Source organism: Aspergillus homomorphus, assembly GCF_003184865.1.
Source record: "Aspergillus homomorphus CBS 101889 unplaced genomic scaffold BO97scaffold_9, whole genome shotgun sequence".
NCBI classification, from domain to species: Eukaryota; Fungi; Ascomycota; class Eurotiomycetes; order Eurotiales; family Aspergillaceae; genus Aspergillus; species Aspergillus homomorphus.
Genome location: NW_020291895.1, coordinates 575,947 through 595,554, shown reverse-complemented (window position 1 = coordinate 595,554; position 19,608 = coordinate 575,947). Strand labels below are relative to the sequence as shown.

The 19,608-nt window shown below is 52.8% G+C and overlaps 7 protein-coding genes across 7 annotated transcripts; 3 read left to right on the top strand and 4 right to left on the bottom strand.

Annotated features, from left to right (window-relative positions):
• Window positions 1–384: 384 nt before the first annotated feature.
• Window positions 385–1,880, bottom strand: BO97DRAFT_404323 (putative NAD binding Rossmann fold oxidoreductase). Its single transcript, XM_025694952.1, has 5 exons — window positions 1,505–1,880; window positions 1,351–1,446; window positions 879–1,282; window positions 730–817; window positions 385–666 (listed from the first exon to the last, which is right to left on the bottom strand). The coding sequence occupies exons 1-5, from the start codon at window positions 1,785–1,787 to the stop codon at window positions 455–457; spliced, it is 1,083 nt and encodes a 360-aa protein (XP_025553562.1). The 5' UTR covers window positions 1,788–1,880; the 3' UTR covers window positions 385–454.
• A 277-nt stretch (window positions 1,881–2,157) lies between these two features.
• BO97DRAFT_404322 (O-methyltransferase) lies at window positions 2,158–3,546 on the bottom strand. The gene has a single exon (XM_025694951.1). It carries the CDS (start codon window positions 3,054–3,056, stop codon window positions 2,358–2,360), a length of 699 nt encoding a protein of 232 aa, XP_025553561.1. The 5' UTR covers window positions 3,057–3,546; the 3' UTR covers window positions 2,158–2,357.
• Window positions 3,547–4,524: 978 nt separating this feature from the next.
• BO97DRAFT_404321 (uncharacterized protein) lies at window positions 4,525–6,556 on the top strand. Its single transcript, XM_025694950.1, has one exon. The coding sequence runs from the start codon at window positions 4,760–4,762 to the stop codon at window positions 6,272–6,274; it is 1,515 nt and encodes a 504-aa protein (XP_025553560.1). The 5' UTR covers window positions 4,525–4,759; the 3' UTR covers window positions 6,275–6,556.
• An 856-nt stretch (window positions 6,557–7,412) lies between these two features.
• On the top strand, window positions 7,413–9,121 carry BO97DRAFT_404319 (uncharacterized protein). Its single transcript, XM_025694949.1, has 3 exons — window positions 7,413–8,041; window positions 8,114–8,391; window positions 8,446–9,121. Exons 1-3 carry the CDS (start codon window positions 7,886–7,888, stop codon window positions 8,861–8,863), a joined length of 852 nt encoding a protein of 283 aa, XP_025553559.1. The 5' UTR covers window positions 7,413–7,885; the 3' UTR covers window positions 8,864–9,121.
• Window positions 9,122–9,254: 133 nt separating this feature from the next.
• BO97DRAFT_365391 (uncharacterized protein) lies at window positions 9,255–10,224 on the top strand (the record flags this gene model as incomplete). Its single annotated transcript, XM_025692574.1, has 2 exons — window positions 9,255–9,502; window positions 9,559–10,224. A coding segment is annotated over exon 2 (576 nt), but the record flags the coding sequence as incomplete, so codon positions are not given.
• Window positions 10,225–13,777: 3,553 nt separating this feature from the next.
• BO97DRAFT_422819 (uncharacterized protein) lies at window positions 13,778–14,323 on the bottom strand (the record flags this gene model as incomplete). Its single annotated transcript, XM_025696834.1, has 1 exon — window positions 13,778–14,323. One exon carries the CDS (start codon window positions 14,321–14,323, stop codon window positions 13,778–13,780), a length of 546 nt encoding a protein of 181 aa, XP_025553557.1.
• A 3,062-nt stretch (window positions 14,324–17,385) lies between these two features.
• Window positions 17,386–19,546, bottom strand: BO97DRAFT_433045 (peroxisomal copper amine oxidase; the record flags this gene model as incomplete). The annotated part of the gene is made up of 3 exons (XM_025697578.1): window positions 17,386–17,732; window positions 17,792–19,042; window positions 19,093–19,546. The coding sequence occupies 3 exons, from the start codon at window positions 19,544–19,546 to the stop codon at window positions 17,386–17,388; spliced, it is 2,052 nt and encodes a 683-aa protein (XP_025553556.1).
• Between the last annotated feature and the right edge of the window lie 62 nt (window positions 19,547–19,608).

The window sequence follows — 19,608 nt, the reverse complement described above, 5'->3', positions numbered from 1 at the left end:
TTGGGGAAGTTCCTGGTTCTGTCCTTCCACTCACAGCATTTGAGTTGGGTAATGGAAACTCCGGGTAGGGTTTAGCGTCGGAAACGAGGGAAGATGAGGTCAGCCGCTGGGTTTCTTACCAGTTCATACGATAAGTTACCGTTTCTTACCCTTTTGTCCTCCATCAGCCAACCCAGTCACCGTATTGTTCATGGCGCCGCCCTTCCCGCAAAAGCAAGCGGTCGATCAATCCGGGGTATGGGAACAGGAGCAGCAGGGCTCAATCTTACCCCTCACGGTATCACATATCTGATGACACCAGTGTTACCAGTCTAGTAGAACCATGGGAGGAGTTCGTGCCTTAGATGGTGCAACACACCCTACCACTACCCAGGGAAATACGAGCACCAAGTATGATTCTCATCCTATCATTAGCTTCATAAGTCTCTATCTACATATTTACACTGCTCACCCTTTAGAAGTCCAAGGTCTTGCCCTGCTTGGAACTCTCCTGGGCCAACTCAATCAAACGGATGATCTCGCTAGCCTCCGCTCCGCTGGCCGGGAGTTCGGACTCACCCGCAAGCGCCCGTGCCAGCTTTCGGTAATACTCAGTCCAGGTTGGGGGTTCAACCGTGGGGAAGACCTCTCTGACCGGCTTGCCATCCTGGATGGTGGTAAGGGTGCCTGGTAGTAAAACGTGTCAGCTACATGATGGGACTGGTTTGCAGCGAGCCACAATAGACTTACCATATCTCTCACTGGGCTCGCGGCCGTATCCGTTGTCGCCGGCGCTCAACCCAGCCTTGATGTGCTCTTCCTGGATGTCGAGATGGAACTGTCACCTGAAGTCAGCAAGCAAGCCCCCAATATGTCCTGCAGTCAGACACAAAGCATACCTTTCTGAAGCTACCCTTGTCTCCGCGGACCCAGAAGCGGAGCTGCTCGACTTCGGGGCTGACAACAGCAGCCTTGACCGTGGCCAGAAGACCGTTCTTGTAGTGAAGCAGGACGGTGAAGGAGTCCTCGTATCCGGAAGTGTTGACCTCGCGCTGGGAGCCCAGGAAGCCCGTCACCCGCTCCGGCTTGCCGAAGAGGTAAACAGCCTGGTCCAAGAGGTGGGAGCCCAGGTCGTAGATGGCGCTACCTCCGGGGACAACCTTGTTCTTCCATTTCGAGACGTCTGCGGCAGGTTCTTCGGGGCGGTGGCGATCGAAGTGAGTCTCGAATTCGACGACGCGGCCCAGGGAGCCGTTCTTCACCAACTTGGATACGGTCTGGAAGTCGGCGTCATAGCGACGGTCTATGCAAGGCAACGGTTAGACGCCAGCTCGTGGGAGCAAAACGCTAGGGGTCGATGTGGGAACGTACTTTGGTATACGGCGAGGTGCTTGTTCTGCTTGTTGGCGAGGGCAACGAGTTCTTGCGCCTCCTTGGCGGTGGGGGTAAAAGGCTTCTCGACAAGGACTGCGGAAATAATGCGCGTCAGCACTGCTTATTGCTGCTCAATATGGTATAAACCTACCGTGCTTTCCATGCTCAAGCGCCAGCTTGGTCAAGTCATAGTGCGACTCAGGAACAGTGGTGATGACAACAAGGTCGACGCCCTCGTCCTTGACCATCTCTTCGGCGCTCCGGTAGGACTTGATGCCGGTGAAGTCCTTCTCCGCATCGTCATCTGGCTTGGGGTTGCGCTGCACAATGGCGTAGATCTTGAATTGAGGGACCTCCTTGATGAAGGGAATGTGGAAGACCTTGGCACTGAGGCCATAACCCACAATTCCGACGTTCCAGGTTTTCGAAGACATGGTGGGGGTAGTGATCGCGGGGAAGATGGTTTTGTGTGAGAGAGGGCTGGGAGTTCACGAAAAAGGGGGATAGATAATTGCAGAGACTAGAGAATAAAATTGGGGGCTTCTCTAACTTATATACAGGGTAAATCAGGTCCACTCTCCGACTATGACTACAACATCTCCAGGTGATCAGAAATCGTCTAGTGCGGGGGAAGGTCCTCGCGACGCAACCACTGGGCCGGGCGGGGCAGTGCGGCAAAGGCCGATACTGCAGTGAAAGACTCGGAATTCATTTCAGTGCGGTTGCCGTCGTGCCGATGATGATGACACCACCGGGCCAGACTATGTCTTAAGTTACCGACATTCATTCCCCATACTCCTTCTCTGCCCTTCCATGGAATCCTTTTCCTCCCCATAAGGGTTCCCGGAGAAGCATTCTTTCTGTCTCCTAACTCTTGAACCCCCACGCAGTGGGTGACCTCGATGGCGTCCTAGAGCACATAATCCCAATACGGGTTCCCGGAGAAGCATTCCTTCTGTCTCTTACTCTTGAAACCCCACGCAGTGGGTGACCTCGATGGCATCCTAGAGCACATAAGTCGCGTCAGAAAGCTTATCCCGTAATCGCTCTGCTAATGTCAACCGACGCTGACTTACCCTGGTCGTTTCCGGCTTCACGAGTTTGCTCTCGTATATGAGGTTTGGGTTCCCAACAATGTCGAAATTCGGCGTCGCATCTGCTCCCAGGAAGGATTGCACCGTCCTATCCGGAATTCCCTCCTTGTTGTAGGTGCGTTCAGGGCCCTTCTTGGCAGCTTCACGCTTCTGCTCCACGGTGCTGCGGACATATTCCAGATACGGCGGGTTGCCCGGGTAGAGCACATTATCAGCGATTACCACCGACACCTCGGGCACAATCTTCCCCAGCTGCTCACAGAGCTTCAGATCGGTGGTGTACGCAGGCTTGTAGTGGTCAATGAACAGCACCTCCACCTGCTTAACCTCGCCGCTGCTGAACAGCTTATGCAGGGACAGGTCGCTGCGGCCGACGATGATACGCACAAAGTCGCGCAGCCCGGCAAGATCCAGCAGCATGTTCGCGATAGCGGCGTACTCCGGGTTCAATTCCAGGCTGTAGTATCGCTTTCCCCCCGCCCGACGCACGGCATCGCCGAACAGAATGGCTGAGTAGCCAACATACCCGCCCAGCTCAATCATGACTTCGGGCTTGCGTTCCGCGACGATCTCGGTGATAAACTTGCCCTTCTCTGGCCCAATATTCATGAGGTGATATTTCTGCGCGAATTCGTCGATCAGGTCCAACACTTTCTGAGGGTTGCCCTGGATCTCATCTCGGTTGGGCTGGTCGTAAATGAAGTGAAGCAGCTTGAACTCCCGACCGTCCTCGCGCTACAATCGTGCTCATTGTCAGTGCCCAAAGCTTATCAAGCGCTGTCGGGTCTTTTGGCTTACCGAACGATCCCCAGGTTGGGGATGAAGCGGAGCTACGTAGGTGGTGTCACTCATGGTCACTGACGGGCGGTGCGTGTTCGAAATGGGTCTGATAAACGGAAGATTCGTGGCAGTAGCAAGAATGGGACACAAGCTTTGAGGACAGGACCAGACTGAAGATACCCCGCGTATTTATAAATGCGTCAAAACGCAGCGCCGTGGCGCATCTCGGGTTAAGGTCGGTCATAAGCTCGGCTTTGGTATAGCAGGAGATAAGTCCGAGCACATCACAACCAGTCAGAAGCTTATACAAGCAGAAAGCCTACGTAAACTACAGGATTGAGTGTCCTTGGTGCGAGGGACAACATGGGCGACCCTCCACCGAAGGCGAGTGCTTTCCCCGCCGGTGATGCCGTCGTAAGTGCCGGCCATTCGGAGATGGTTACCCTATTGGTGGTCGTTGACGCTCTCGGTCTCCGGATATCCCGAGGCAGCCCATCCCTTGGAGTTAACAATCAAGTCGGAAATATATTTCCTCGCAGTGACTCTGAAATCAAACCAGATATGATCAACAGCTATCTCTGGTGAGCAACAGGGTCAAAGCGGCGAACACTTGCCCTGGATGATTCTGGTTTGTAACTAGTCCTAGGCTCCAGGCTGCTGGCAGTAGCACTGGTAACAGAACGCCCATAGCTCAGTGCCAATTGCATTGCTCCACCTGAGGTTATCAGGTAACCGAGACGAACTACAGATCGGACTCAACTACTGGCACTAGTTCAAGGAACTAGAGCAGACACTTTAAGGATTGATCCTTGGAAACTCAGTGCTTCAAATCAGGTGCATGCCTTTGCCTTGAAACCGGGTGTAGGTGGCCATGTTTCGGCTGATAAGGCGTGGTGGCATCATTATACTTCCCGCCGCATATACTCTGCACTACTGCTTCAGCCTGCATGCCTGTTTCAAAGACACATGTCACTCCCAATGGATTATCGCATATCCACCGTCTACGCTCAAGCTGAGCATTTCATCATTGCCGATGGGCATGAGTTCTCCGATCTCAACAGTCCTGATACTTGCGATCCGCCATCCTCCGTCAAGCCGCGGTTCAGTCTGGGCAGCAGGGTGCAGGATGATGATTCGTGCAATAGCCGCCAATCCTTGCAACCAGCAAACCTGAAGCCCAGCCCCTCGGCCCTCGTAATAGTGAGGGGTCAGCATCCGATTTATCCACGGAAATCATACGGTTTCCATCATGTCGAATCTCTTATAGATAGTCGACGTGTGGTCGAAAGTCGATGATGCTGTTTCTCCCTTTCGGCCCAGCCACCTCACTCATCTCCATACAACACAGCAGTTGATTTCATGTTCAGGTACGCATCACCCACTGCGCTGCACCGCTGACGTGGTCGCCTTGCAGTATTCCCAAGCTGCTGATCGTGCTGCCCGCATCCCTCCCACAATGTGACATTAAAAGAACCAAGTCTCCGTCAATTGTTCTGTGGAACCATCTCTACTGCAAATCATCATCTGACAGAATGGCTATCCATACAGTACGACGAGCGTTTAGCTCGATATCCCAAGAAAGCACTCTGCAATTCGCCCGCGACATGCTGCAAATCCATGTAATCTTCCACCTGGTCCGCATTGCGGTTTCAATTGCCCTCCTGCCGCTGGACAACACCATTCTTCTGGCCTCCTACGCTGCGGGGTATGTGCCCGGCGACATTTCGCAATCCTCGAGCCATGAACGTCGCCGCCAGAGAATTCTACGAGATGAGAACTTCCGTCCCAGGACCGTCCTGGTTACCGGGGTCAATACCCCGCATGGGCTAGCGGTGGCCCGTGGATGGTACTACGCCGGCCACCGGGTCGTCGGAGCGAACATCACGGAGGGCGCCATCGCCCCCGGTGAGGGCATGTCCAAGACACTGGCTGCCTTCTACCACGTCCCCAAATCCAAGTACAGCGCCCGGCTACTCGACATCATCCAGAAGGAGAAAGTGGAGATCTGGATCCCGTGCGCGAACGAGGCCTCGGCCCTTGACGATGCAGCGGCCAAACAGGTGATCGAAAGCCGGACCCATTGCAAATGCATCACGCTGGACGCCAGCCTTGCCGAAATCTTCAGCAACCAAGACACGTTCAATCAGTACCTGGTCGAGAAGCGGCTGCCGGTGGTGGAAAAACACCAGGTCCTCTCGCGGGATGCCATTCACAAGATCTTGCATCGGTCGCCGTCCAAGATTTATCAAATGCGGAGACCGACCCCCACTCCCGGGGACGATAAGGTTGTCGTGCTGCCGAAACGGACCCTCAGTCTCACCTATTCCGAAGTCAGTGAGATTCAGATCTCCAAGGAGCGGCCGTGGATATTGCAGCAGCAGACGCGGCTGGGCCAGTTCGTTGCAGAAGTGATGGTCATCTGCGGCCATGTCAAGGCCATCAAGATCTATCCTGGCGACAGGCAGTCCGATTGGGGTCACTCCCGCCTGGACAAGGGTCTCGCGAGGGCGGCGCATGCGCTCACGGAACGGTTCGCGCTCCAGGGTGGGCCTCGACTGACCGGTCATCTACGCCTCCAACTGACGGTGGATGAGGAGTTCAACGACAACTTCCTCCGGTACGCAATCCACATTGAGGGCTGCGAGCAAGGCGCCGCGGCGGTTAAGTTTCTTCTCGAAAATAAGCCCGACTCGATGGTGGCAGAGTACCTGGAGGTGCTCACGCCACACATCAACGGGGTCAACGGCGAAGCGCCCGCGATCGATATCGCATCCATTGATATGGAAATCTCCACCCCGCCGCCTGAGACCTTCAGCCTCTGTCGGATGGCTCGAAACTGCGATGTGCGGAGGGTGCTTCCGGCCCTCTACCCTGCGATCGAACAGATCGATCGCAGCATCCACGAAGGAAGCAGATTGCTTCTGTTCTGGAAGAACTGGCGGTTTTCCGCCATTGACCCGTTGCCATGGTGGTGGCATACACATATCTATCAGCCTCTGAAAGAGATCGAGATGATTATGAATACGAACAACGGCAAGCAGGCATAAGATTTTGCCCCGCCTCGTTGGCCGTTTTGACGACTCTCCTTTGTTTTTGCATTTTTTCTTGTGTATTCTCATTAATTTACTCTCCCTATTTGCACTCCTCTCCTTTTTGGTTTCTTATTAGTTAGCGAAACGAGGTTACGACGGGTCACAGCACCTGAGACGATGTTAGTGTATAAAGGAGCATCGAGTGGCGTCTTCTGAGTATATTGGCTATTTGCAGATCTGTGGACTTCCAGACAAACGCGTTAATGAATCATCACCGCTTGAAACAATCTGATGCAGGGCGATAACCCTTGAAATCCGAAGCAATAATCTAGCGCTGTAGCTTGATCTTCGACGATGGAGTCGGCCAAGCGCTGCGGCGTGGTGATCGTGTGTCCCTGAATAGTTCCCCCTGTTTCCATGAGAACAAGCTACTTGGCGCGAGCATGAAACGGCTAGTCAGTCCCCTTCGCCACCCCGTAGTCAATATAGAAACAATATCGCCGTGAAAGCCGCTTAGTTTCAAATTGCTGGTGAGTGGTCAAGTATAGCCACCGAGGCAGGTTCGCCGGACTGTTTTGTGCAGTATGAGGCTCGACTGAAGATTACGATGAGCGACCGACTGACTCTGGAGGTCTCTGACATGTTGACACATCATATGCAGAGGCAAAGCTGCCCAGGATCTGGTCCCCACCCGGACGATGAGAAATGCAGTGCTGGATCTTCATTTCATCAAAGTACAGTACAGGCTGCCTTTATCAATTGCTGAAGTGGCCATCGTCTTTAACCTGCCAGTGGGCTGTGTCGGATGGGAGAATACGTCAGCCTTCCGTGCGAAGTTGCCGATTGGGCGACACAGCCGGTATTGAGTGTGAGAATGGATACGAGGAGACACGATTTGGAACAGTAATCTCAAGTGACTTGACTTCGAGGGGTGTGGGCCGACCGCATTAACTTGGATGTAAGAGAGAGACTTTGATCTTGCTTATGCATAGTTCGTACAGGATACAGGACATGGTTCAGATGTGATTTGGAGCGTCCATGTGCTTTTTATTCTATTTTGGGCAGAGATCACGGGCAGACTAAACCCAAACGGGAGGATGACCTTGAATGAAGTGTATTATTATTATTGTTATGACAGCAACATTCGCCCTTCACGAGCTTCCCCCTCCTAGTTACGCAGACTATCTTCTCTTCTACTCACTCAACTCTGGCCTTTCACCTTCACGAGCCATAGTAACGTCTTCTACCTCATCCTTGTCGCCGGGTGAAGATTATCCCCGGAGTAATTGCATCACCCGGTTCCCCTCCCACTGTTTGCCTGCGCCTCTACTTTAGTGTCCGCGCGGCACGATCGGGTTGCCCCGTTCACCTCGCCCTCGGTTTTTCGACACCCACTGCATAAACAATCGCATTGCATTTCGCACTCTCGCCGACGGCCTCTTCGCCTTCCTCCTGCTATCAGTCTCGGAATACAGTTCCTGACGCCTCGAATACATACTCCGATCTCCCTGCGATTGAACCACTAGCCTCGACTGCATTCCCTGGCGGTTCGGCTGCCTAGCGTAAGGGAAGCAGCGCCTTTCATCATCAGGCACCACTTCTCCGTCACCCACCCTTCCCAGCACCATGAGAGTCGCACGGCCGTCCTTCAACCCCGGACGGACGAAAAACATCATCCACGGCTTTCAGGGATTCATCATATTCCTAGCCTGGGCCCTGACTATCGCCGTGTTTACCAAGGGCCACGGCATTGATGGCAGATCGGCCTGGTACTGGGCCTTGGTGAGTGGCATCCTGACCGAGAGGTAACCCGCAACGCCGTGGGGAGTAAGCGCTAACTCTTTGACTGCATAGTGCTGGTTCAGCATCCCCGGCCTGATCTACCTCGTGGCGGTGCCCATGTGGCCGCGCGCCCGCCGCTTCGGCAACGTCTACGCCTTCGCGACCGTGGACTGTCTGTACGCCATTTTATGGTTCAGTGCGTGGATCTGTGTCGCTAGCTACGTGGCGCAGGGGAAGAGCATCGGGAAGAGCGACAGTGACAGCAAGAAGGGCTGCGACAACTGGGCGTACGGCAGCGCCAGCAAATGCAAGATCAGCACCGCCACCGTGATCCTGGGCGTTATTGTCTTGTAAGTTGGCCCCCTTTCCTTGTCAAGGGCAATCTAACCCGGCCGATCGGACAGCCTCCTCTTCGTGGGAACCGCCTTCATGTCCTTCCGCAACGTCGTGCACTTCCGCCGCACCGGCACCCTGCCCGACGCCGTCTCCGACCCGACCTTCGCCGCCCACACCAAGGCCGCGTTCTCCTCGAACCCGGCGCACGACTTCGAGGAGGAAGAGGACGACTTCCGGTCGCGCGCGGGCATGGGCTCGTCGGTGCGCGGCGACCGCGACGAGGACTACGCCCTGCTGCACCAGAGCGAGGCCGACGACTTCGGCAGCACCACGCACGGCCGCTCGGCCGCCTCGGGCGCCTACGACCCGACGGTGTCGACGGGCAGCGTGCTGCACGACTATAGCACCAGCTACGGCGGTGCGCATGGCCAACACTACGGTGCACCGTCGGAGTATGAGCCGAGCCACAGCGGCTACGGGCGCTGAAGGAGCCGAGCAGCAAGAAATACGAGTGACCCTTTCTTCGAATTGGCAACGCAAGAAAAAGAAAACAACCATAGGGCGGTGTTGCGGGCGCAATCTTTCTCTGACCTTTTGTATCTGGCTTGTAACCTGACGACTCATGTATGCTGTGATTAGCGGAGGCGTGCCACCGCCGGCCACCGCGCCCGCTGACGACTTATTGGATGACGAATGTATTTTGGAAGCTTCTACATAGATCAACTCACATACTACTTGTTTATCTCACGAGCCTTCCCAGCCCGACTCACTTCTATACCCAGAATATAAGTGTTTCCGGGGGAGAACCCCCGGACCCCCCTTCTCTTCAGCTTCCTGGCACCTCAATCCTAGGCCAAGTATATAAGTGTCTCCGGGGGAGCACCCCCGGACCCCCCTTTCCTTTCAGCTTCCCAGTGCAAAGGCATAGAGTGACACGGCGCACCGGACAGTTCTCCGAACAGATTCTGCCACCGCCTTGGCTAGCACGACCAGCCATCAGGACAGCTCAGCTCCTCCAACTCACAGCTCAGCACCATCTTCATTTCATCCAGAAACAGACACCAGTCTTTTACTTCCTACAGGTGTCAGATTCACAGGACTACCCCTGTCTCCACTTGCCGCGCAGTAAGTGTTCAACACAGTCTTAATTCGAAACTCCAAACAACACTAACTATGCACAGACCAGTCCACCACCTACAACCACTATACACAAAAACCCACGACACGAATACCAGAAATACACGAATCCCCAGGGGATACCCACAGTCAAAATGACAACAATAGAAACCTACAACCCCCTCCCCCTCCACCTAAACCCAACAAGCAAATCCATAACCCTGAGCCACAACACCCCCAGCGCCAGCGAAACCGCCACCCTCGCAAATGAACTAACCCACCTAAACACCCTGCACCGCGCCCTCCTCGAAACCCCACAGCAGATCCCCCCGCCTCCGCTACCCATAAACCCCAAGCGCAGCGCCCAGATCACCAAGCTCAGGGACAGCGCCAACGCCGCCTACAGAAAAGGCCAGGCGGGCGACGCCGCACGACTGTACGGGTACGCGATCGACATGGCGCTGGGCCGGCCCGGCTGGGAGCCGGTCACGTTGGCGCGCGACGAGCTGGCGGGATTGTATGCGAACCGGGCGCAGGCGTTCATGACCCAGCGGCTTTGGGCGGAGGGGCTGGTGGATGCACGGTGTAGTGTTGAGAGTAAGGCGGTTGGGAATGTGAAGGCTTGGTGGCGGGGGGGTAAGTGCTTGGTGGAGATGGGGAGGTGGGAGGAGGCTCGTGGGTTTGTGGAGAGGGGGTTGGAGGTTGAGGGGCGTGAGTCCGAGGGCGGGAGGGAGTTGTTGGCGTTGCTTGCGGAGGTTGAGGAGGGGTTGCTGAGGAAGAATAGGAAGTGAGGTGGTTTTGAGGATACTACGAAGGAGCTTGGTCTGGGGCGTGTTTTGTTGGTAAGGGGAAGGAAAGAGCAGGATCATGATGATCTTATGGATTGGGTTGTTGTCGCTTGCATACTTCTTGTATGTCATGTCATGTCATGTCTATGTATGTATGATGTACTTTGTTCTCTGTTTGTATCGGCGTTCAGGTTGATATTCGGGATTCACACGTGTCTCGAGGGTCTTGTCTTTGAGCTTGTTTTCACCAAAATATTTCTTATCTTGCGTTGGTTTGTTATATCGGTGGTACTTGTTTTGAGGGCAGGAGTAGGGGTTTGTATGGGCACCATCTATAACTAAGCCATATATCCTCCTCTCTCACAGCAGCTCGGGTTCGATTCTCCGCATCAAGATCTATCTTGCACGGTCTATTCTGGTAAGAGCTCCTGTGGTGTATGGGTTGCTACTGACACATTCAATATATATATCTTGTGTTACATTTAATGACTATGCTGTCGCTCATAAGCAGCTCTGGGTTCGTTCCAAGTTGTACTTGTCAACCCGCGGTGTTCTAGATATTATTAGAGCAACATATCACACTTTGATGGATACTGAACTCGGAATCAAGGCATCCTTCTTCTGATTTTGGCTATTTACTCAAGAGACACAAAGAAACAAAAAAAATTAACATGCCTTCAATTGGTGGGTAGATGTAGTATATGACTGGCTCTAAGAAGCCTATATTATGTATATTTCTGTCATCAATCAACAGCTCTGAAACCATAATAATACACAAAGTTAACTTCGATGCGAAGATTCGAGTCCAAGCTGCTGTGTAATTGAAGGATAAATACATTGTCTGAAGGTAAGGGAAGCAGGTGCTGCCCGGTGCTGGGACAAATAATATCTGCCCATAACTAAGAATAAGTATTAATGACAGCCCAGTAACAAGACTAGAAGCGCCGTCTCCATGGCGAGCTTTATACAAGATACGAAATGTCCCAGGTACTCTGTAAAAAAGGAATATACCTAAGCCTACTACTAGAAACCTGTACCAGCAGCCCAGGATATCAGAAAATGTCCAAACCGTGTAGCCGAAGACCGCCTCTTGCAGGCAGGGCCGGAACATGAGGACACTCATGTAGATTGGAGGTCCGATGCACTAGATTCGCTCTTTCAGACCCTCCGCACCTTTTTATAATTTCAGGTAAGCTCTTCGGCTGTGTTTGCAAACTTTTGCGGCGTGAAGCAGAACCAAGCAAAGCTGTCTTGCCGCTGAGACAGGGAAGGTTTGCACGAGGAGTTCGAATCAATTCTATATCGTAAGACACAGGGTGTCTCTTATCCAAGGAAGATATTTGTCCCCCTTCCTCTGGACTGCGTTTGTAAGTTAAGAATAGATTGTCGTAATTTTGCTTCATGAACCAGACCTTACGTATTTGGTCATGAAGAAAGTAACGGAGCCCACCACATTATGAGCAGACCATCGCCTGAGAATCAAGTGGTGGTGGGACTGTATCTTTGAACTGGTCTGTTCTTGAGAAAGTCGTAAAATGATAACAATTGAACGAAGCCGTTTCCTATTGTAGCTGACCGATAATCAGAATGATGGCGTAGAAAGGAACTCAGGGAGAGAGCAGCTAGAAACGCAACAAACAAGGTAATTGCCTTTTCATAATAGTAAGGAGCATCGTTAGCATGTTGCTGTTTGTACCATTGGCCTGCTGGATGGACATGATGGCTGAACGAGGGGCAAGTGTTGTAAGAAGATATGGAGGAAGAGAGTTGCGAGTAAGTTGGAGATTGATATACCCTCGCCTGTTCAGAACTCCTTACTCTGAACAAACTCCTAGCATCAACTGATACCACATAGTTGCGAAACTGCTTGGAGGGTTGATCTGGAAGCAGTTCGTAATCATACCGGTTACCTAAGAGCCAGCCAGCCCACACCAGGGTCCTAGCAAAGAGTGACTCTCTCAGATCGTATTACTCGCTTAGACCCAAGTGCCTGCTCACACCGTGCCATGCTTGCAGTCACCATTGCTCGCCACGTGCGAGAAAGCGGTACGATAAGGGAAAGTATGAAGCTTTGCTTTTTGCTTGAATCGGTGACTGAGGAACTATTTACATAATTCCACGGTGTTTATTTTTTCCGCCGGTCACGCGATCCAGGCCCCCAGACGCTGACAAGGTGCAAGAGTGGTTGGCGGGCCCTTCTACCAGATGAAGCATGGGTGCAATATCCGCATAGGCCTCGGGAGGTGAGCCACGCTCATGAGCAGCCTCACGGAAGTCGACAAGGCGACTTACCAAGTCAAGCAGCACAGTATAGGTTTCATTCTCATGAGCGACATCAATCAGGTTGTGAAGGGCCAGGCCAGGCAGAAGTCCTGCTGCAAAAAGGCAGTAATGTCGTGACGTTTAGGAGCGCGGTCAAGAACACGCTGGATCTGGACAGCACGGCCAGGGTGGACGGTCTCATCGTTGTGTTTTATGATGCAGGAGATCTCTTATTAAGAAGTGATCTTAGCAGAAGGCAGGACATGACAGTTCTGTTATTTGGCTATATGCACACGCGTAGATGGATCAGATGTGCTGGCATTCGTGCCTTTGCCTTTGAAAACGGTGTCGAACCATGCGTGTAAATGTTTGTGTGATTGCGAATGCCGATCCAGCCCAATGCTAATCTTGACGATTGTTGCGTATGCTCCGCGCCATATCCACAGCATGGGCATAAATATATATTATGCCGCGTGAAACATATATCACACCATGTGCTATCACAAGTCGAGCGCACAGCTGCCGAACTGGATATACACACGCAAATCCGTATCCCTGGATCAGTTTTCTCACATCGCCCTTCTCGACGCGCTCAATCGTGTCTCTGTCAATATAGACGACGATGGTCTCGTGGCTGTCTTTTTTCTCGTCAGACTTAATGCAAAAGCCCGCATGGTTAGATCCACATACGCGAAGGTCAATGTTCCAGCCTCTTGAGAGAAGTGTGCAGTGCTTTTTGCTACAGACACGTGTATCCGTCGCCCACGCTCGCTCGAGGAGGTCTCTAAGGAGAAGAAACAATCGCTTTGCCAGCGGACGCAACTGAAGATGCAGCAGGATAATGCATGAGATCTGGTGATCTGTCTTTCTAAAGGACGTTTCTCGTCGTTAAAGTCCATTGACCCCTGACCCTAAAGGGGGTGCGCAAGGCGCCCAGAGAAGACAAACATAAAGCACACTGACAGAGACCCTGAAGGGTACACTCGCGGAGAACCGCATCGCGAGACAAGCAACGAGGAATGCGCCCTGGGTGCGGGCGAAAGCGGATGCAATGGTTGAACGTGCCAGAGGAATGCACTATGACTCAAGCCTTTGGCTTGTGTACCAAGCTTCAGTGTTTAGATTGCTTCTGGTACATGGTGCATATACTGCCAGTAGGATTTCCTGATCTCGCGAAGGCACTTGTATCGAAATTTCTGCCGATCAGCCGCAGAGGACTGGGTGTAGGGCAAATTCAGATACTTGATCTTGAACCGTACTCATAGACCTCAGCGCGTCTATCGATAAAACCATCCTCATAATAATCGCTATACGCATTCACTCGGCTGTCCTCCAGACCATCGCAGGTACCTTGGCAAAGACTACGCCAATAGCGATTTGCTTGCTGTGTCTCCAGAATTCGCCGTGGGGTCTCAAACCAAGGTCTCCTGTACGTGGTGAGCCGGTGCATGAGCTTCCAGTGTTGCGAATTCTGCATAGAGACGTTTGCCAGCAATTTCTGAACACAACCCGGCAGACCTCGAAAGAGTGCCACTTGTAAGGCACTCCACCCAGCTTTTGCCCCTTGCAAGGGGTCAGTGCCGCATTGGTCCAGCAGGAGGTTCACTAAGGTGAGCGACGCATGGTCCGCATAGGCTACAGCCCGCGTGAGGGGCGAGAAGCCGTTGGAACCGGTACAGCCAATCTCCGCACCGTGGCCAAGTAGCAGCCCTATGGTTGCAATCTGTCCTTCTTTCAGGAGGCTGTTGGCACGATGATCCCAGTCCCGGCACTTGTCCATCTATGTCGGCACCGGGTGAAGGGTTCGTATAAATTTTGGCGATAACTCACTCTAGCCTGGACATCTGTTCGGGTGCCTGTAATTAGTCGTGCATCTTGATATCAGTGTCAGGACCAGGCTCAGGATCTTTGTGAGATTCAGCAATGACTTGCTCTGGCATGGACCCCTCGATCACCGAGTCAAAAGTGGCTGGAGGGCGGAGTAATTTCTGACTACTTCAGCTTCATATGTTCAACACTATTCCGTATTGTCACTTCGCTCATACGGAGAATGAAATAAAGAGGATGCGCTGCACTAAAACAGAAAAGCAGAAGCTCGGAGGTGCGCCGTTGACAAGTATACTGTGCTGTGCCTCCAGCGAATACTTGCCCCATGTAGGAAGACATGGTGAGCGCCTGTCATCTCAATGGGAAGGTCCGTCAGCTCCTGTTTGCACCATGACACCAGGCGGGCTCGCTCATATCCAAGGTTGCAGGTTCGGGCTGGTCCCAATTCACAGTACTGTTGCGGCAGAAGCTCTCCGCGTCTGTGTTATTCAGGATTCCTCAGTAGGACCACCTCTTTAGGAAGGCAACCCCCGCGTCCACGCCCTGGCATTTACTGGGACGCCGCCAATAGATGAGAGGGGGCCGCTCTATGCTGATTCTGGTGCAGCATCGGACTTGGAAGCAGGATGAAGCCTCACTCCGCTCATTGTGAATTCACATCCTGAGCGGTGGGATTTTCATACAACGCATAACAGCGCCCTAGCCTACTTATAGCTGCTTCAGCTAAATCCAGAACACCCTCGTAAACTGAATAGTAAAACAAGGGCGTCCGGATGCCATAGATAACGAGGGACGCGTTGCTCGCAGGTACGCCTGTCGATGGTTGTAAAGACCTTCAAGAGAGATTTGCTTCTGCGGTCCTCAGAACGAAACCATGCAATCAAGAGTACGAGTGCACCGAGCTAAGGCCGAAGGCTCTGTGGTAGCCTTGCCCCTCGTAACTCTGAGTCAGTTTCAGTTTGTCCTCAGCTATTACACGATCCGGTTAGTTAACAATTATCGACTTAATAGACAAGAAGAAACGTATGCAACTCACCATTTGATCTTGAAGGAGTGAAAAGACTTTCCTTGGATAGTCCATATACCAGGAAGACTACCCCAAGATGGTACCCATCACAATTTGCTTGTCAGCGTGGCTCGCTGTAACACATTCCTTGCAAATACTGACATGATTCTTCATTACTGTCGAATGGACGTGGAACATGGCAGTCCGACAGCTATGAGAAAGCCTGGCAGTATAGTCGAATGGTAGCCAGCAAGCACATCAGCAAGTTTTCTGGACTGTTCATCTGCGCCTGGCTTCAATTCCGTATTCATTACTGTCCTAAGACGGCGATGAACTTTGGACATGGTACTGTCGTTGTGTCTTTATGTAACCTAAAGGCAGCAAGACTGAAGATGCCGCATAACGGTGGAAGCAACAATGTCATGATTGTTATCGAAAGCCCGAGTATGTTGGATATGGATCCATGACTCCTCGATCGAGCGGAGGCTTGAAGCCACTACCGCTACCATATTTCTGTAAGTGTCCATGGACCCGTCGCTCAGAAGGATGATCTCTCTCAAGTCTATAACGACCTTCAAGCATCCTCGACGGATGACAACTGGGAAGTTTCGCCACCTGAAATTCAAGTCAGTGAAAGAATCGCGCGAAGAGCCAAACATCACTTACGACGCTTGAAAACACTGCAATCGAACTGGGAACTCCAGAGGATATGAGGTACTCAAACCCGCTGATACGTGTCCATTGTCGGTAGTTGCGCCTCCTCATCCAGAGAATCGCACCGTAAATGTAAACCCAAAGGTAAATGGTGAGAACCGGATGTCCACGAACAAGGGATACGGTGTTCGTCTGGTTCGTTTGTAAGGTCTGATGTATCACGAACATCGGTTGGCTTGCAAGGCACAATAGTCCTGAATCCAATTCATTTCTGGTTCACATCTGACCCCGCGGTCATGGATGATTTCAAGCGGAACGAGCCTGTTGCTTCTCTCTTTGGGATGCGTAGTTTTGAGAACTTCCGGCCCTGAAACACCTGGTGGCCTGGAGCCCTGTCGCAGGACCAGGTGGTGCCGGTAGGGGTGGTGAGCTCTTGCGCAGCCGTGACGAACGACGACGCTTGGATCTGGAGTGGGCACAGGGCTGGTATAACAGACGATCTATAAAAGGTTTTTCGTGCGGGTCTTCCTCGACTAATACACTACAGTTAGTCTCACATCAAGGAATAGCAGCAAAAAAGAAAAGAAAAGGAAAAAAAGGGAAGATGGAAAAAGATAGGGGAAGACTTACTTTGTGAAAGAGGCTTACACACTATCTCAAAATATGTGCAGAATCATAGTCCATGATGTGGAGTGACAGGTTGAAGACATTTGGCGTAAGGAGGGTGATCAGAGAGTGAAATAAGATGGTACATGCATTGATGCAGGGATGATGACGATGGATACAAAGATGCTAGATGATAAGATGGAGGCTGATAAAGGAGGAAGATGGAGAAGAGTGTGAGGTAAGAGAAGGGAGAGGATAGAAAAAGATGGTGGTCGAGAAGAATGAAGGAAGAGGGCTAAGGAAAAGAGGATGATGAAGGATGATGGAGGAAGAGGATGAAGGTGATGAAGGTGATGGAGGAGGAGAAGGAGAACAGAGGGAGAAGAGAAGGCGGGAGAAGGAGAAGATACTTATAGCTCAAGGCGAGGAGTGAAACACGAACACTCTCCACAATTGTCACCGCGGGCAAATGTGAATAAGTTACGATTGTGGTGAATGTATAGTATCCCTTAGCTGTGAACGATTCACCGGAATACAATCAGCCACACGCCCCGGCTAGACGGCCTGCGGCGCGGGCCGGTTGACCCACTACCCGTACAGGTAAATGAATACTTACACCCACGAGCTACTCACCGTCTGACTACTACGACAGATACACAACAATCAATAAATAGCAGACATCAAATGAAAGGCTAAATAGGATATATACAAAAAAGCCTACATCATATTCCCCCGACCTCCTCAAAAAATCAAACCAGCACACTCGATCCATCGCTCTTCTTGCACGCACACCCGGAAGAATCCGAAGCGATTTGCGAGGGCGTGCGCGCATAGCTAGGCGGCACATCCAGGGCCGGGTTGCGGGAAAAGAAGTTTCTGGGGCGGAGGAGCAGGGTCATGGGCTCAGAAGGCATGATCGGGTAGTCCTCGGGGGTGGGGAAGTGAGTAATACCGAAAGTGTGCCACAGGACAATGTCAGTGTTATCGATGGAGCTGTCGGCACCGGCCTCCTCGATCCAGGCGGGGAGACCCTGGGACGGCTCGCCAGAGGTCTGGGGAACGTGGCGTCCAGCGGGGTGGATTTGGTCATCGGAGTCTAGATTTATCCATATTAGTTCGAGATTCCCTTTTCAGGCAGAAAGAAAGGTAACTCACATTTGGTAACGTGGACGGCATGTCTGGCGAATCCAGCTCGCTTCCAGACCAGACCACCCTCCTTGGGAAGCAAGGGAGGCACCTCACGGCTGACCAGCTTGTAGGTGACAGGCTTCTTGCTGTAGGGGTTCAGCTTATTGGTGTTGGCGATCTCCCAGGTGCGGCTGGTGTTGCCGTCGTAATCGGACATAGCCTCGCGGGGGGTGGTGAACTTGGTCTTCTTGGCGTAGAAGGCGTTGCCGTACTTGTTCTCGGCGCTGCCAACCTCTCCGGGTCCGCGCACGGCGTCGACCTGGAAGACGGTGTTACTGGGCCCGTCGACGTTCGGGTCCACGCGCAGACAGAACAGGTGCTGGTGGTTGTGCGCGTTGACGCCGGGGTAGACCTCGGTGCCCCAGCCCTTGGTGTCCTCGCCGGGGTTCATGGCGTAGGTGTTCAGGATACCAGTGAGCTTGATGTCCAGCTGCACGGTGCCGTCCTGGTGGAAGATCCAGTAGACACAGTACTCGTAGTTGGCGGCCGTGAAGATTTGCGAGATAATCAGCTTGCGAGCACGGGTCACGATGACCGACTCATCACGGAAATCGGTGTGCTTAAAGAGAATGCCGTTGTCCTCTTCGTGGATGCAGATGGCGTTCTTGACAATGGTGCTGGCACCTGCGCGGTTGACAAAGGCAGCGTCCATGTAGTGGATAGCGCCTTTGCAGTCACAGCCCAGGGAGAGACTGTTGGTCATGTAGCCACCGCCGTACTCGCCCAGGTCGAAAGCGTGCTTGCGCTGGTGGGGGTGCTCGGGGTTTCCGTAAGGGACGACCATCTCGGCCAGCGAGAGACGGTAGAAGACCGGGCGCACGTTACCCCTATCATTGAATGTAATGTTGTTGAGCACGATACCCTCGCGGTAGTTAAAGCCGATGTGGATGTTCCAGTTTTGCCAGTCAATGGTGCGTCCGTCGATGTTGAAGGAGACACCCTCGGGCTGGGTGATGTGGATGGGCTTGATGTCCTTGCGGAAACCACCCTCCTTCTCGATGGAGTTGACATTGTAGTTGCTCGGGGGAGCCTTGCTGATTTGTCTCCGCACGGGGGGCACATCGATGTGAATGACCTCCTTGGTCTCGGCGTTGAAGATAGGGCAGAAATCAAGGGGGAACGTGTACTGGGAATCGTCGACGTGGGGGCGGTAGTACATGAGGGCCTGCTGCAGACGGACGTCGGTGCCGAAGCGCTCGTCATATCCGATAGTCCAAGCTAGATTCTGTCAGTGCAAAGCTTTATTGGAAGTCAAGAATATAACTCACGATCACAGTGAACCTTGTGCATCTCTTCCTTGGGAATACCAACAATAGCACACTGCTCAATGACCTTAGGGTCCTTGCGGACAATGGACTCCACCTCCTGCAGATCCTCCATCGTGATCAGCGGCTGCACGCCGGGGGTGTGCTTCCACTTCAAGACCTTTTCCTTCTCAAGATCGACGACACCATCGTAGACCTTACCACCAGGAGCAATGGCGACAACGTCAGCCATACGGGTGGGACGGGGAGCCTTCTGGGGATCGGCCAGCCAGGCCATCATCTCCACCTTGCGGGGCTCATAGAGCGTGACCGCGTTGAAGTTGACCTTGCCATGCTCCTTGCGGATGAGGGCCACCGCGGTATCGATCTCCGAGGTGGAGAGCGGGTCAAGCGGGTGGGGAGGAGGGGCCGTGGCCTTGACATGGTGAGCCAATTGTTGCAAGCGGTCGAGAACCATGATGTGCTGAGTAGGAGTAGTGATGAGAAGAGGATGAAATGTACTGTCGTGTGTCTTTCTTC

Bases quoted from the DNA above. Each gene is read 5' to 3' on its own strand.
- BO97DRAFT_404323 (XM_025694952.1), bottom strand. From the start codon at position 1,787: ATGTCTTCGAAAACCTGGAACGTCGGAATTGTGGGTTATGGCCTCAGT. The intron at 818-878 runs GTATGCTTTGTG...TTCAGGTGACAG, and splicing joins ACAAGGGTAGCTTCAGAAAG to TTCCATCTCGACATCCAGGA. The intron at 667-729 runs GTAAGTCTATTG...TTTTACTACCAG, and splicing joins CGAGCCCAGTGAGAGATATG to GCACCCTTACCACCATCCAG.
- BO97DRAFT_404322 (XM_025694951.1), bottom strand. From the start codon at position 3,056: ATGAATATTGGGCCAGAGAAGGGCAAGTTTATCACCGAGATCGTCGCG.
- BO97DRAFT_404321 (XM_025694950.1), top strand. From the start codon at position 4,760: ATGGCTATCCATACAGTACGACGAGCGTTTAGCTCGATATCCCAAGAA.
- BO97DRAFT_404319 (XM_025694949.1), top strand. From the start codon at position 7,886: ATGAGAGTCGCACGGCCGTCCTTCAACCCCGGACGGACGAAAAACATC. The intron at 8,042-8,113 runs GTGAGTGGCATC...TTGACTGCATAG, and splicing joins CGGCCTGGTACTGGGCCTTG to TGCTGGTTCAGCATCCCCGG. The intron at 8,392-8,445 runs GTAAGTTGGCCC...CCGATCGGACAG, and splicing joins ATCCTGGGCGTTATTGTCTT to CCTCCTCTTCGTGGGAACCG.